Here is a 17,610-nt window from a genome sequence, read left to right on the forward strand (position 1 = left end):
TTGCGCACATCCCCCTACAATTGCTCATGGATGCAACACCGAATTAAAGGAACGTGTAAATCGCGACTTAGAGGAACCGCCTGGCACAGCCAGGCGTGTTCGAGCGGCTGCTCCAGCCGCTCACGCAGCAATCCTGACCTTTGGGTGCATTTTCCCTCTCCAGACACCGAGCTTTGCACAGCTGCGCCAGCGCGGGGCTCAGCTCTGCGTGTGTGCGAGCCTTCCCCCTGCCCGGGCCTCAGGTTGGCCCGTGACCGAGGGCGGCTCGGCCTCTCCCCCTCCTTCCCTCTCCCCCTCCGGGGCTGGCCCAGGCCGCCGCGCCGACAGGGGGAGCCGCCGCCGGAGCCGGGAGCTCGGTAGGGCCGGGCCGGGCTGGGCCGGGCGCCGCGGCGGAATGTGGGGCGCCCGGGCGGCGGCGGCGGCGGTGGTGGCGGTGGCGGTGCCGCGGTGGTGCCGGGCACTGCACGGCTCCGCCGCCCTGGGCGCCTCCAGGAACCTGCTGCTGCGGAAAATGCTCCGCAAGAACAAGTAGGTGCGGGGCCGGCGGGGCCCTCCTGCTGGGCCGGGCAGGGCCGTGCCTTGGCGGGGTGGTTTGTGGGCGCTGGGACAAGGGGGGCTGTGGGGTCCCCGGTAGCACGAAGGGGAATCTCCCACCCCGAGCCGCCCTACGGGCACCGCCTTCAGTGCCGCGGGGCTCTTCTGATATCGGTGCTTCGGTGTTGTGCCAAGTCACCCCCGATCTTATTTGGTCGGCAGCGGCTGAACATGAGGCAGCAGTGTGCCCGGGTGGAAGAGAAGAGCAGCTGGCCTGTATCAGCAGTATATGGTCAGCAGGACCGGGATAGTGACTGCCCCCTGTACACGGTGACACGGGTGAGGCCGCACCTCTAATCCTGTGCTCATTGTTCGGCCCCTCAGTACATGAAAGACATAGAGGTGCTGGAGCGTGTCCAGAGAAGGGCAACGAAGTTGTTGGGGGGTCTGAAGCAAAAGTCTGATGAGGAGCAGCTGAGGGAGCTGGGGGCGTTTAGCTTGGAGAAAAGGAGGCTCGGGGGGACATTATCGCTCTCTACAACTACGCGAAAGGACGTTATAGGCAGGTGGGGATTGGTCTCCCAGGTTACAAGCACCAGGACAAGAGGAAATGGCCTCAAGTTGCACTGAGGGAGGTTTAGATTAGATATTAGGAAAAATTTCTTCACTGAGAGGGAAGAAAGGTCAAGCAATGGAATAGGCTCCCCAGGAAAGTGGTGGAATCACTGTCCATGGAAGGGTTCAGAGGATGTGTACATGTGGTGCTTGGAGGCATGATTTGGTAGTGGACTTGGCAGTGCTGGGTCAATGGTAGGACTCGATGATCTTAGTGATATTTTCCAACCTTAATGGTTCTGTGACTCTGAAGAAACTTTATTCTTTCCCCCTCCTCCCCCTGCTGTCTATGTGCATGGGAAGTGTTGCTCCTGCACCCCAACTGGGGGGAAAACTACTTGTGGGCATGAAAACCTAGGTGGTGGTGTGTGCCTTCAGGGAGGTGGCATTTTAATTACACATTGTTTCTCTGAGCTGTTGAAAGATAAAGCTGATTTCCTTTCTTTTTTCCAAAAGAAAGAAGTTTTGGTATGACAGCCCTACCCTGGGATCTAAAATGGTAAGTGCAAGCTCCTAAGGTGCTATGTTCCAGTAGGAAAAAACTTGTGCTTCTGCCATTGATTTCAACCTTGGGAAAAGCATTTTCTGAGGGAGAAATGGCGGAATTTTGTGAATGTACACTGGTGCTCTAGTTTCACTGTGACATGCCAGGATTGCCATCCAGAGAAGCAGTTTGGCTCCCCAGGGCTGTTTCTTCCTCTGTATTGATTTTTCATCTGTACCAGCATCAATGCTCTCTTGCATGCTCTTGAGTACATTGCAGAGAACTGATCTATGTTAAAACTTCTACAAGCTTAGTTTAGTGAAAAAGTTTTTTAATGTTTGTTTTTCAAACAAGCAATGCTTTTCAGTCAATACATGCTGTATTTTAGAAAACAGATTTATTAACCTGTATAACTTGCTACAAAATAGTAAGGAAACTTAAGAAACTTAGACTGTAAGACACGAAAGTCAGAGATTTTATGAACAGAAATATTCTTTTTTGAAACACTTGATACATAAGACCTATATAAAACCATCACAGCTGCAATAATGACATTCTAAGAGCATACTTAGTAGAGTGCATAGAACTGTATATAGTTACCTAGTACAAGTGTGTAACTACTGATTAATGTGTTGTTTGTTTTTTAAGATGTATAAACCAACCAAGTTGGATGCCCTAATGAAAAATGAGCAGACAAAAACTAGGAAAGAAGATAACATACGCTGCAGAGTCTTGAATGGTCTTATTCATAAAGCTATGTCACAGATGGTGACTACCTGTGAAGTCAGTCAAGAATTTTATGATCTCAAGCTGGAAATCTGCAAGGCAAGTGCCAAAGCTACATCTTGTGTTAAGCCACTCTGGCTGTGCCATGAGGTCAGCATGGGCATTGTGATGTGGGCAGGGGGAGTTTTACTGCATTGCTTCTAATGCGGCAGAATGCAGCCAGATCAGGCTCTGGAGTACACACTGGGAGAGCTTTGTCACTGTTGTACCTGGCTTAGTAGACCTTTGCCTCTCTAGTGCAAATGCATCTTAGGCAAACTAAATGGTTATTCTCCTGGTATGACTTTTTTTTCCCTGTTTCTCAGACAAAAACTCTTTGCCTTGACTTTTCATTAGAAGTCTGGTTTTACCAGAGTATCTTTCCAAGAGTCTTTTCTTCTTGTAGCTGCGTGAGAGTTGTTACTTCCTTGTGTCACTCACCAGCAATATTACAGGCGAAAGACCTAAGTGAGGGATGAGCTTAGTTCAGAAAAAAGGCAAGCATAAGAAAATGTCATTGTCAAGCAAGATTCGAGAAAGATTTGGGATTTGTACCTAATTGTAGCTAATGCTGTGATTTGTGGGTTTGAAAGGGATATTAAACCTCTGATTCAGGAACTAAGTCAGTTTCCACATTCTTGTTTGTTGTCTGTAGTTTTTATCTTCCACATATGCTGTTCTGTAAAGACTAAATTATACTAGTTTTTGGCTTAAAAGCATGATGGACTTATTAGAAGGATGGGAAAAAATTGCACATCATAGCTGCATCTACAAGAAAAGGTTTGTCATTTGTGACTGAAATAGATGTTGTTGCGAGCTGAATTTGTTCCATCTTCAGGCAAGTGATTAAAATTACATGGGCAAAATGAGTCTTTTGGCTCATATAATATAATATTTCATTCATATAATATTTCTGTCTCTTAGGGCTTTGAGGGTTGCTTGTCTAACTTGGATTGCACGTCTGCACATAAAAATACTGGCTGGTGTGGGCAAGCCACAGCATTCTCAGGAAGCACTGCTGTAACTGAAACAACTTATAACATGAGAGAGAGAAAGAAACAACCTTCTTCCAGATATAATACAGATTTTATAACTGCTTAGTTGTGCTGCACTGGGACATGGCAGGGAGTAGGTCAGTCCTGATTTACTCCTGAGCTGATTCTGGTACAATATCATTACTTCTGTTATCAGAAGAAATTTTCTAGTAGGCTTTCTGCAGTCCATCAGATACTTCATTGTACATGAAGTGTGTGTGTGTATATATATAATTTTAAAGACATATTTGCCTTTTTATAGGTGTCCTTGTCATCAAATTTTTCAGCATGTCGTGTGTACTGGAATCCTGCTGCTACTATGGAGAAAGAAAGTTATGTGGAAAGTGTGCTGCGGAAGAGCGCTCCACGTATACGGTACTGCTGTGGGATAAACAGGCCACTGCATAAATTCATAGCCATGGACTAGTGCCTTTTCTTAAGGATTTCTAACAGTCTATATCTGACCTATTGAGATGCTTTAGGTTTCTAGATACTTAGAATCAGAGCACCTCCTGTGATGAGCCTCACAGGGAAGGGTGGCTGCGACAGACTAAGCTGCGTATTCTCTTGCTAGAGCACAGATGGCTTATTTGGCTTCTGTGCTTTCCCAGGACTGGAATGGGCTGAGCAGAAAGCAAGAGGAGTGTGGATGAGGTTTCACTCCATTGTACTAGAGGTGGTGGGCCTGGACATGCTCTGAGTGACAGAAGGCCAGAACAGCATGCTACACAACGAACTGGCAATTCCAAGTATCTCCTTACAGATTCATTGAGCAATTCTGATTGCTAGGGACAATTTAGACCTCCAGAAGGGGTGACTAATCTTACAGAAATTCTTCACAGCACCAATTAAAAAAAAATTTCAGGATACTACCATGTATTGTGATGCTTTTACCCATTTTTTCAGCACAGAGTCCAGCGTCCAGGAAGTTTTCAGGGTATTATTGAGATTTTTGTCTCTCCCTCTTTCTTGCTTCCCCTCTGCTATCGGTTGGAAGTTCAGAATTTAACTCCATGTGGAAGGTGGCATAGGAGCATACTTGTAAAGCCTTTTGCTTTCCACGTGTTTCCCTAGGCTATGTAATTCCTGCTCCAGCACAATGCTCTCTTCTACTCCCAACAGCTTCCACTCTTTGAAAAGGAAAGTTGCTGGCTGGGAAGAAGACAAGGAGAGTCCTTTCAGTCCTTTCTGCAGTAGGATTAGTTGTCTTGCTCTGCTCTGAGGGCTCTATCCCCCACTGCTCTCACCCATACAGTGGGGATAAGGATGCCAAATGAAGTGGGGAAACACCTGTGCATATAGATAGAGACCAATCTATTATCATCAATACTAATGTCATCAATACTCAGTGGGACCTGCAGCTGGTAGTTTTTGTATGTTATGCATTCAAAATTGGGATTCTGCAGTGATGTATTGCTTAGCACTAACTTGAATAGCTACCCATCAGACTGTAAGTTTTGCAAACCATATCTTTAATGTGCAGTACTGCTAGAATTAATTTAACACATTTTACTTGTCTTGGAGATGCTCTACTGATGCTCATACTGATGAATGCTGTATTTTTGCCAGGTATCTTCTGAAGAGTCAGCAGATTGTAGGAAATGTACCCCCAATAATATTTATAAAAGACAAAGAAGCTGCAGCTGTGAAAGAGGTAATTCTATTCTTTGACTCAGTGTACAAATACGGTGACTTAGGAGAGAGCTGATCATTCAATTCCTCTACCAATCTATATTCAAAATCACTCTTTATCTGTACCCTTTCTTCTTCAAGTTCCAAAGCACTTTAACAAACAATCTTTAGTAAGGTTGAGGCTTCTATACAATGTAAAAGAATTGTAGGTTGTATCATTAGGTCAATAAAGAAATTCTAAAAAATTTAATTACCATTTTAAGGAATAGTATAGGGTTGCCTGATGTACATGATAATAGAAATGAGGTTGGAAGAGCTTTCTTCCACATTTTAAATGTTACCTGATTTAAAATTCCAGTGAATCTAACCAGTGATTTGTTTATTTTTATTTTTCCCCCCCAGTCTTTTTCCATCTGTGAATTGTTAAAATGTTTTTAGGGAAGTGCAGATCTTTACATGGGGGATGTAAGCTTCCTCATACTACATTTTTTCCTTCACTTTTAAAATTATTTTTACTATTTCACATTTTCTATCAAGGTGTTGATAGTTTTAACTACTTGAAGTATTACTAAGACAATGATGTTTCCTAGAAATTTGCTGTCATTAGGACTGTGAAGAGAGATCTCTTAAATAGTGAGATTTCCAGAACAGAAGAATGACATCAATGAGTAGAATTTAATGAAAAAGTCTCCTTAAGCTGTTGATGTGAATAGAAGTTGAAAAGAACGTGTTCACATTTCTGTGCCCTGAAGCGCCCTATTCTTACATGTGTTACTATTACAACCAATTAATTACTGTTAGTGACTTATGGGCTCCTGCAGTGTGTGTGAGCAGGGCTGGAAAGAATAGCAAGAGCTTTAGACTCTCTAGAAATGCAGTGAACTGCTTGAACTTTCTGTGGTCAAAAAAATTCAGGGTTTCACACAAGACAAGTAAAAACCCTCCTTATATTGCTTCTGTCAGGGAATGACACTGGAAAGCACTTAGATGGATCATCTTCTCCCACTTTGCAATTCATCAGATTTATGTCAACCACAGATTCAAGTAACAGGGCTTGAAATAATGTAATTGAACCTAATTTTTAAGTTTCAGAAGTCAAGGAAAGGCCATCCAATTAAACTCCTAGAATAATACACTGAATTAGAAGGGAATTAATGTAAAGAAAAGTTGCAATAAAAATTTCAGATGAGACCAAATTTTCACAATTATATACAGTCTGTAAGCACTGAATATACTAGATTTGTAGCATTTACTGGATAGGTGCCATGTTAAAGGAAGCTGGGAACTCCATAATTACGTGTAATAGAAATGCAAACTTGCAGTAAGTGGGAAGAGATGAAAAAAAATCTCATTGTAAGGATGTTACGAAAAAGGATTCGCAAGACTGAAGTAAGAGAACAAATAAACCAAAAATTACATGTCACACAAGCCCTAGCCAACTGTTTATAATGTACAAGGCAAAAACCTTCGTAGGAATTCCTGGATACATTACACTTTGACACAAACTTCCCAGGCAAAGAGTGGAAGCTGTTCCAGGCTTATTGGAATGATGGAGGAGGCTATTTTAAAATGGTTTTGCTAAATATTTCAAACATGTAGAAAATCAAATATTTGCTACTAGGTGCTTGTCTGTTTCTTTTGTAGGTGTGAACAAAGTAGATTTAATATAGGATCATTAAAATGTGTTGCCTTCATGTGTTTACAGGTCGAGGACTTATTGGCAATTGCTGATTTTGGACCTCCTGAAGAAGAAGAAATATTTGAAAATGATTCAAGGTGAATCTTTTTGTATCAGAATTGTACAAGTGCCCATTTTCATCTTTGTTGGCCAACTTAAATTGGGTATCATTTCACATGACAGAAAGTATATTTTGATTAGATATGTACGTTTTTATTATCTCAGAGTTCAGCAAATGATGTTATGAAGAAATAAAAAGTAGAGAGAGAGTCTGTTTGGAAGACCTTACCAGAAAAGTATCTCATCTTTTGAAGAGATAAGATTTTTTTATTGATTTTTTTTTTTGATGTAAGAGACTACAGAATAGCCAAGGACAAAACTGGTATGTAATCATCCCAGAAATTAAATGTAGAGGATGACGTTTTATTTTGTGACTTAGTTTCTTTACCAAAGTTACACCCATTTATTAAAATTAAGGGAGACTATTTCTTATTATGTATGCTCTGATTTACTTCCATATTTTAGTGCAGACACATTTTCATAGGCTATTTTGTCATTGGTTCTTGTACACAGGTCTGACCACAGCTTTGCAAAATATGGAAAAGGAAGGTCTATTTTGTTACATATAAGTGAACCTCTGTAAAACTGTGGAGAATGACTGAATTGTCACTTGTAACAGCACAGTGTGTATTCTTTCAGAGGCACCCATAAGGTGGTATCAGAACACAGTCTTAGAAATCAGCTGTGTTTCATGTCTATACCTTGAGTGACATAGTCATCAGATTTGTTACTTGCAGACCCAATACTTGTTCTGGTATTAATATCTTGATTTTTATGAGGGAAATAAATGTAGAATTTCTAAGATTCCAAGACTTGATGTTGTTTATGATAATCAAATTTTTAAAAAATGCCTTGCAGCAGTAATATTTGTTGCTTGCTAGTAATTTTCTCATAAGAATACCAGTGCTCCTCTACTTGGCCATTTTTTTCTGGTATAAGTTTGGTGTGTTATACGTGAGTTACAAGTTTACTGACAAATCTCCCTAAGTTAATTTAGCGTTCTTCTGTGAGGGATTTTTGGCTGTTGAGAGATAGGGCTAAACAATCTATTGGAATAGTGATTTTGTGGACTGGATGCTCTCAAAGCCAACAGCCTTTGTACTTGGGTGCTGCAGTCTGTTGGTAGAAATGCCTTCTGTGCCCTGGCGTCTCACAGGATGGTTCATCGGGGCAAATCAGAAATAGCTTCCTGTGGGAAGTCATTGCTGACAGATTTCCCACATGGCACCTAACATCTTCCTCTGTGTCTTGTGGAAATACTGAAGTTCAGCATAAGGTGTCATATATACATGGGTCTGATGTCTTTTGGGCACAGGCTGCTGCTTGTCACTTCTTGGAAGAGCTGGGAAGAAGTCTTAAGTTCCTTGGGGCTCCCAGGTCCAGTGTTCACTGTGTTACCTGTGTACACCTCTTTCAAGAGACAAGCAGTTTCATCTGGAATGTCATTGTTTTATTGGCTTTCCCCCATTAAATGTGTTGACAGGCTGACAGGCTTATACACAGACTGTCCTCGGACATAAGACACAATGGTATCTCTCCCTTCGTAACATGGGTAGCACAGTGCTGAACACAGGGAATTTATAAAGTCAAACTGAAAACTCCAGTTTATTTCCATATTACTCAAGTTGTCAAAATTAGCAGTACCCCTTGAAATATGCACAGAGGGAAAACCCCCAATATTTGTTTTCTTTTTCACAGTAAACTGTTCTCTTCAGCAACTCAATCTTCAGGGCCACCCACACGGTCTAATCTGTTTGGTATTGATCATGAACTGCTGAATAAACAGATAATGGACTATAAAAGACTGAAAGTGTCAAGACATACAGAAAGTATTCCCTGGACAGAAGAGCAGGAGCAGCAGCTTTCTAAGATTCAGAAGAAAATGAGAAAGAGAAAAGCAAAGAATCCTGATGATGATGACGTTACACCACAGAAATACTTACTGGACAAATATGAGGCTGATTACTGGGATGATAACACTGGATCGGTTTCAGACTATGAGTTGGAGGATGAATTAGAGGAAGAAGTAAAGGAATTGGAGATGGATGATGACAAACATTTAAGTCATCCTGCTGACAAACTGAAATGAAGTGAAAAAGCCACTCCCTTCAAAATGGAGGATACCAATAGCAAAAGAAAAAGACTGCCATAGATACTGAAAGATTGTTTACCTGTTTACCACTTCCATATGTAAGAAAAACAAAAATGCCATTTGTGACATTCTGTTAAGCACCTTTCAAGCTGCTACAGTTGTGGAACTTTGAACAAGAGAGCAATTTTATAATAACATACACCAATTGCAGCACTGAGGTAAAACTTCTTGCAGTTGTGCTGATTATTTCCAATAAAATTATGGTTTCTATATTGCAAGAAGATGCCTTTTTCTTATCACAAAGTGATGGTGTCATTCTGAGGTCAGGAAGGAAGAAGGAAGCAAAATAATGACAGTGCTGTTCAGGCTTCAGCCCACAAAGACCAGGACAGGGTATTCTCTAGAGGACCCAGTCTATAGGAGGGAACTCCTTCTACAAGGTGAAACTCATTGGAATTATGGCCAGTAATTACAAATCTGAAAGAAAATAAATTTAGAAAATTACAATTGTGCAAGGGAAACTGCAGCCAGAAGAGAATGGAGAACTGTTCATCCCTTGGGTAAAATTAGGCAAAACATTGACTGTGACTTAAAAAATGTATTAACAACTCAAAAAGTTGAGAAAAAGCAGCAGGGAAGAATGCCCCAGTAACTGTTTGAGATCTGAAAATGAATAGGAGATTGTATAAAAAGTGAGAATAAAGCTTTCTGACTCAAGCACGTAAAAATAACAGCATGACTGTGTAAATTCAGAAGGGCACAAGCTTCAAAGAAATTATAATGAACAAGGCAGTAAAATGGAATTCTATGAGAAATACAGAAAATTTAATTCCTTTAGTTAATGGAGAAGGAAAGAAAGACAACACAGGGGAGGTTACACTCTAGTAGAATCACAGAATGGTTTGAGTTGGAAGGGATCTTAAGGATCTCAAGGGATCTCAAGGACACCTTCCACTAGACCAGAGTCCCATCCAACCTGGCCTTGAACACTTGCAGGCTTGGGGCATCCTCAGCTTCTCTGGGCAATCTCTTCCAGTGTCTCACCACCCTGACAGTGCACAGTTCCTTCCTCATATCTAATCTAAATCTACTCTTTCCATTTAAAACTGTTACACCTTGTCCTATCACTACCTTTAAAGAACACTGCAACCATCAGTCACAATCAATGTGGATTTCATATAGAAAAAGTCCTGTTTAAGTAATTTAGTATCCTTTTATAATAAGGTCACCTACCTAAGGCATGAAGGGAAAGTGGTGGATGTAGTTTTTCTGGGGTTTTGCCAGGCTTTTAGTATTGTGCCTCACAGAATACTTTGGGACAAGTTGTCCAGCTGTGGGATGAGCAGGTTCATGGTTTACTGGGTGAAGAACTGGCTGAAGGGCAGAGCTCAAGGGTTTCAGTGAATGGGGCTATATCTGGCTGGTGGCCAGTCCCTTGCGGGGGATCAGGGATCAGTTCTAGGTCAAATTCTGTTCAGTATATTTATCAGTGATTTGGATGCAACACTTGAATGCACCATTAGTAAGTTTGCTGATGATACCAAACTGATCTGGATAGATTGGAGCACTGAGGAAGGAGTAATACCAGGCACAAGTCTAAACTGGGAGAAGATTGGCTGGAGAGCAGTCCAGCAGAAAGGGATCTGGGGTTGGTGGTTGGCAATAGGCTCAATATCAGTCAGCACTACGTGCCTGAGCAGCCCAGAGGGCAAACCATGTCCTTGGATACATCAAATACAGCATCACCAGCCACTCAAAAGAGTTGATTATCCTGCTGTATTTGGTGTTGGTGTGGCCTCACCATGAGTATTGTGTGTGGTTCTGGGCCCCACGATTTCAAAAGGTTGTGAAGGTCCTTGAATGCATCCAGAGGAAGACACGAAAGCTGGTGAAAGGGCTCCTGTGAGGAGCAACTCAGGACACTGAGTTTTTCATATTAGGAGAGAAGGAGGATGAGGGGCAACCTCACTGCTCTCTACACCTTTGTGAGGAGGGGAAGGGGAAAAAGGCCCCTCTTTTCCCTGAGACCCAGTGCCAGGTCATGTGGGAACGGCTCAAAGCTATGTCCCTCAGAGGAAGTTCAGACTTGACATGAGGAAACATTTCTTTACCCAGAGGGTGATCAAACCCTGCTGCAACAGGCTTCCAAGAGAGGTGGTCCATACCCCAAGCCTATCAATGTTAAAGAGGCATTTGGAAAATGCCCTTGCCTTTTAGCAACGATGCTTTTTAGTTTGGTCAGCCCTGAAGTGGTCAGGCAGTTGGACTCAGTGCTCATCCCTTCCAGCTCAGCTCTTTGATTCAATTTGATTTGTTTTGACTCCTGTTGCTCTCTCCTCCTTTCCCTACCAGTACATGCTGAGAAAATCTTTGATGACATTTCTTCCCAGCCCTGCACTGGAGAAGGGATGGAATGGGCTGCCATGTCCCAGCCTGGGCATTGGCTCTGTCACTTTGTGGCAAGGAGGCATGTACCTTCTGATGGGGGTGAGAGCTGTGCATCATCTTGAGATGATTTGTCCATTTAAACACATTTGCAAAAAGCACATGGAAACTTTGTATTTTGAAAGTCTTCTATGTTTATCCAGTTTAGCTGGATCTCCACAGGATGGCAAACCCCATGTCTCTGACACTAGGAGACCAAAGATCTGGGCTTTAAGATCAAGCCCTCAGTCTGGAGCAGGAGGTGCTCCAGAACTTAATGGTTACAAACCATTTGATGTGAGCAATACATGTTCATTTTCCTGTGGATTTTTTTTTTCTCCTTGTACTCAGCAGTAGAAATGCCTGAGCTGTTTCCCTTGGAAACACGTTAAACACAAGACCCAGATATGGCATACAAAATGTGCTCCAGTCACAGGGTAAAACTTTCAGAGATCATTGATGACTTTAATCTTACTGAGAGCTGTCTACCTCCATTCATGTGGAAATGTTCAAAATTTAACCAAAAGCTTGGTAAATCTCTTATTCCCTTAGAATTTAGTATTTTGAGTCTTGAAAGACGAAGGAACGTACTATTCCTGCAATTTTCTACATTGGGTACAAAATTAGTATGTACATTCAGACTATGTAAATAAGGGCATTTCTACCACAGATGTTCACCTGATTGTGGTGATGCCAGAGCTGAAAGAGAGGGTTTTGGTTCCTTCTGCATGAACTCTGCAGAGATGTAGAGAGCATGTGTGATTTCCACACCGTTCCTTCACAATGCACCAAGGGACATTTGCTACTACACTGTTGATGGTGAGGTCTTCCTTTTGGAAAGAAGTACTGAATTGTTTTGTGTTCTTGACCATCATTTTCCTTGTACTTCAGTAGCTCTTTTTCTTCTTTGGACTTCATCCTTGCTACCTTTCTTGAAAATAATGGCAGCCCTCTCAGCCTTTGTCTTGCTCCTGCTAGTCATCTTCTTATTCTATAGGCCCTCCATGCCCTTACTCAACTGCTTAGTCTTTGTTTGCCTTCACCCCAGGTAAAATTTCTCCTTCTTGAACCTGAGGAATAAGAAATGTCTGCAGTGGTACAGGTGAGTAGAAAAATAAAGAGCACATGCTTAGTGAGGGGTGGTTGTACCTTGGATGTGGGTAGCTTTTGGGGTGGAGGTGTTTTTTGGTATTATAATGAGCAAAGTTCATCCACAGGACATGATTTTACCATAAAATTAAGCAATTGCTCGTTCAGCAACCAATATATCTCTTATGTGGCAGATGCTATGCGGTTTATCAGCTACAGGGTATCATTAACTTCCCATACTTGCAGCGATTCACAACAGAGCCTGGCTGTGGTGTCTCCACTCTGCTCCACCCTCCGTTCTATTTCTCCTAAGGTCAGTGCATCAAGCTTCCCTAGTGCTGCCAACAACTAAGGTTGCAGGCCATCTTGCTCGGGTAACAGATTCCTTACATGCTAACCACATTCCACTCTGGAAGTTTCCTTAGGATTACAACTTCTCCTAGGATGTGGATATAACTTTAGTTTCAATAATTTTCCCCCAGTAATTCTAGTAGTAACTCCACACCCTGTGACCTGTTCATGCCTCTAGGGACATTTGCCTACTCCCATATTTCCAGGCTGGAGCAGAAACCCATGGTGCTTTACCTGATGTTGTTCTACCTATTTCTACAGTGCAATTCTTCAAACCAAGTTCTTATCATAGGGTCTAACTCTCCTGTCAGAGCTTCAGCTGGTATGGAATATTTGGGCTGTAGAAACAGATCGTGAGATCCAGGTTTTTTGTTTCATGGGTGCCATGAAATCCAGAATATGATGTGGACAAGGAAACCTGCTTTTCTTGAACAATGGTTTTCTGCAATCTAAATTCAAATGACCTGACCATGAACTTCATTCATTCATATATTTGATGGCAACAAAGCCTGAAAGGTGGAGTCTGAGAGATGTGTAAATGAGGCTTCCACCCATCGGTAGCCCACTGGAGTCCAGTTCCATGCTGTCACAACCAGCAGATCCAGCCCTCTGCCAGCTGGGTGAGCAACGGTGTGAGTGGGCTTCCAACATGAAGGAATTGGATGTCTTCTCCCAGAAAAGAAAATAACTACAGCTGGAATTAACTGAATTTCCATTTTAGAAGTTTCCTTAGAGAAAGTGTCAGCCACTGAGAAAGCTCCAGGAGATGAAACACTAGTGGGTCAATGTGATGCAGTTTGTGGCACTGCTGTCTGTAGGGATAAGCTCCCATTTAGAAAAAATTCAACACGGTGACCATTAGCCTGCTCCTGATAGTTATACTCTGAATATGGTCGCTGGCCAGCTGAAAGTGAGAATTGCAGTAATCTGCAGAATTAGCGTTAAGTGTCCTACTCTTAAAATTAATTACTTTTATTGCTACATCTGCCTCTTGATATCTTTTTTTACTGGAAGTGTCAGTTCTGTCTGATGAGCTACATATAATATGTTAGTGCTCTCCACTGACCAGTTTAGTAGTTGTAAAGCAGAGCAATAAATACGTAATTGAGGTGTGCTGAGCTAACATTCTTGGATGACTTGGAGGACTGTGAATACAAGTAACATAAGTTCAGGAGAACCCATGGATTGTCCTCTCCTAACTAGTTTTATTTTATTTTGTGGGGGTTTTAGGTAGGTGATAATCCAGTAAAGATATTCCACCAGTTGTTTCTTCCCAGGAACACTAGTGACAGCTAGGTTTGTGCCAGTCATGTGTTTAGAAAGGCTCTACACAACTTTGCACAAATTATTTCTGTTCTCAAATGGCCATCCCTACAACCCTCCTTAAATCTCTCATACACAGATAAAAACACAAATAACTTTAAATACCATAGGGCCTTGCACTGTTTTGTGATTATCTCATTTATGCTGTTTTTCCATCTATGCAAGGTATGGGGTGGAAAGAGTGGTAGCACTACACAGAAAATGAACACATTATCTACATGAATTTGCTCCCCTTACCCCTAGCAAATCTCTGAGATCTGCTATTGTGACTGTAGGTCAGCGGCTGACAACACAAAAACCTTAGAAAAGTGCTTTGCAGCTTTTCAGTACACCTATGAGTGTTTGCTAACTGCGAGAAAATCCTGCAGTGTTGTGCTCTGTGGATGTATCTGGAATTTCATAGCAACAGGTTTAGAAAACTGATCCATCCCTTGCTTTTCTTTCTCCTACTCTACTGCTGCTTGAACCCTACCCCTTTTAGCCTAACTGTATCCAAAGTGGTTGAAGTAGGAACTAATCACAAAAATAACGTCAACAAAAGAAACCTGACTCCTTGCTGTTTGAAAGGGAATAAAATAAAAGGAGTGGATACATGAAAGGCAACTGTATTCTGAGCTGCATCAAAAACAGTGTGTCTCCTCTGCTCTGCCCTTGTGAGACTCCACCTGGAGTATTGCATCCAGCTCTGGGGTCCTCAGCACAAGAAAGTCATGGACCTGTTGGAGTGAGCCACGAAGATGATCAGAGGGATGGAGCACCTCTTCTGTGAGGAAAGGCTGAGAGGATTTGGGCTGTTCAGCATGGAGGAAAGAAGGCTCAGGGGAGACCTTATAGCACCTTCCAGTACCTGAAGGAGGCCTACAAAGAGAGCTGGAGAGGGACTTTTTACAAGGTCATTTAGTGACAGGACAAGGGGGAATGGCTTCAAACTGAAAGAGATCAAGTTTAGATTAGATATTAGAAAGAAATTCTTTATTGTGAGGGTGTTGAGGCACTAGAACAGGTTTCTCAGGGAAGCTGTGGATGCCCCATTCTTGCAAATTGTGGTTTTGCATGGAAAAAAAGTGTTACTTGAAGAATATCCAAAATACAAGAAAAACAAATTAGTAGTAAAAAAACATGGATAATAAACTGCATAATAATCAGGGAATTAAACTGAGGGGTAGAGGGAATAAGCTTAGAAGGTTGAGATTTTGTGACCTTTGTGAAGGGGCATTGATGGTCTAATGGATAGAGAGAATCCTAGATGGTAAATTTAAATTAGACATTAGGAAGAAATTCTTAACTGTGAGGGTGGTGAGGCACTGGAACAGGTTATCCAGAGAAGCTGTGGCTGCCCCATCCCTGGCAGTGTTCAAGGCCAGGCTGGATGGGGCTTTGAGCAACCTGGTCTAGTGGAAGGTGTCCCTGCCCGTGGTAGGGGGGGTTGGAACTAGATGATCTTTAAGGTTGTATATATGTATATGTTGAATGTATGCATTTTAGAACTGATTACTAATACCACTCTAAAAATCTACTTCAAGACAGGATAAAAAATGTTGAACCACTTATTTACACTAAGTCACAAAATATTTGACTAGCAGGGCAAATATAAAAGCTTCTCTTGGCTTAGCAGATGATTATCAGTACTCATAAGTCATTATTAATAGACATATGTTACCTAGAAAACAATTTATTTTTCTACACCGTTTCCTATGTAGCTATCTGACTGCTATAACAATACTATTCCACAAGGCAGTGAATAGTTATTCCAGCATGGAAAATTGTGGGCAAACATTATCTGTCAGGATTCGTTGGGATTTTTGTTTAGAAAAAGATGTTGGAAAGGGAGACAGGCAAGTTACAAGAGTGCTTAAAAAAATGGAAAATAAAGCCATTCTTTATTTCTCTGTCAAAGGTCTGGGCATTTTTAAGTACAACTTCTAAGTAATTAAAGTATCTAAAAATTAGTTTCTCAATCTTGGTGTACAGTACTTGTATGTTTTTATTTTTTTTATGGGCAAGAGTAGACCTCAGTGAAGAAGCAGTCTGGTTGCCTAACTGCTTATTATTACTGAAAGGTGCTAGCAGAGGTGATTATTTCTGTACACGATTAAAGACGATTAGACCATCCAAATTGTGCCTGATTGCACACGTGTTTGCACTGGACTGTTCTCTGAACTGGTTCGTGCTAGCAGGGACAAATATGAAACACCAACACAATTTCCAGCTATAGACAGCCTCCTGGCTTCATGACCCAGTTGACAATATAAGAAGGATTTTAGATCAATAATGACATTTTGCATACTGAACTAATTGTGGAAAAAGCCCGTGGCTCCTGAAAACATGGGTTTCTGTTCACAGATTTGATATTCTTCATTTTGAAGAACCTCTGATACTTAGTCAAACGATGTAACTGTCACAAATAACAAGTGGCCCTCAAAATTTGCTTATTTTCCCCAGTGATCCGCTGCAGCCAGGAAACACCTGGTACCCATGATAGTTCTGCCACAGAGCACACTTCCCTTCCAGTTCCCCATGAAACTAAGTGGAAGAACACCCTTTCACTGGCTGAATGCCTGGGGGAAGCATATCAGTGGTCATGTATTACAGCTACAAGGATTGGCATCACAAGAGAACTGAGCTCTGTATCTCCCACCCATTCCCGGAAATCACCTTTCGCGTTTAAGGTTAAGGTATATGTGAAGAGAGCAAAATCCTTAAAAAATGTTCATACAAACATAGGAGATGCAGAATCTATGCAAACAATTGAAACAAATGAAAGGAGAGCTTTGCCATTCCTGTTTCTTCTTTCGGCACCTAAACTTCCTCTCATTTTCAAGGTGGTGGGCTGCTTGCTGCTCACGGCCCCCTGAGTGACAAGCCAGTCAGCAATTCTGCGCTCTTACATTACCCTTCATGGGAAATGATCTGGAATTAGGGATTGCCACTCCATTTTTTCCTCTAGGAATGGTTATGGCTATTTAGATTCCTATCTTCTGCAATTCTCTGAAGAATTCTTTAATCTTTCCATTGAATGAAAAAGATTTTTGAACTTTGTCCTAAATCTTGAAGGATTGTCTGGTCCCACTGTAGAAGCACCTAACATACCACAAACCTGAGTTTGCTAATAACTGACTGGATAACACCCGGCTGTCTCCCAAGCAGTTTGTTAGCCCACCATGGGACAGAATTTCTTGAGTATTATTCAACTCCTGGTCAAAGCTGTTTTATATGACCCCTGTATTATATGCAACCATGTCTTTTACAACCATATGTAGGTTTAACGCACACATCACATTTCTGGGCTTGTGTTGAAGATCAGACACAAAGGTGGGGATAAGAGTGCAGGTGGCTGAGAAATACTGTGACATTTGGAGTGTGCAAGCAAAGCCACACTAACTGCACTGATTCTGTGTACCAAGCAAATAGCCTTCTGTCCTCTGCTCATGAACACTGATCACATCTGGATCTGCTTTTGAGGAGTCTGGTTCTTTCTATGTTTTTTTTTTTCCCTGGTTTTTGGGACCCTAGTCAGCCCACTGTTTGA

At 41.9% G+C, this 17,610-nt stretch overlaps 1 protein-coding gene across 1 annotated transcript; it reads left to right on the forward strand.

The window, feature by feature from the left end:
* The first annotated feature begins 394 nt into the window (after nucleotides 1–394).
* Nucleotides 395–9,172, forward strand: LOC113961992 (putative ribosome-binding factor A, mitochondrial). The gene is made up of 7 exons (XM_027672780.1): nucleotides 395–528; nucleotides 1,606–1,648; nucleotides 2,282–2,458; nucleotides 3,695–3,807; nucleotides 5,002–5,086; nucleotides 6,770–6,840; nucleotides 8,501–9,172. Exons 1-7 carry the CDS (start codon nucleotides 395–397, stop codon nucleotides 8,889–8,891), a joined length of 1,014 nt encoding a protein of 337 aa, XP_027528581.1. The 3' UTR covers nucleotides 8,892–9,172.
* The last annotated feature ends 8,438 nt before the right edge of the window (nucleotides 9,173–17,610 follow it).

This window comes from Neopelma chrysocephalum, unplaced genomic scaffold, assembly GCF_003984885.1.
Source record: "Neopelma chrysocephalum unplaced genomic scaffold, ASM398488v2 Primary Assembly neopelma1_97872, whole genome shotgun sequence".
Taxonomy (NCBI): domain Eukaryota; kingdom Metazoa; phylum Chordata; class Aves; order Passeriformes; family Pipridae; genus Neopelma; species Neopelma chrysocephalum.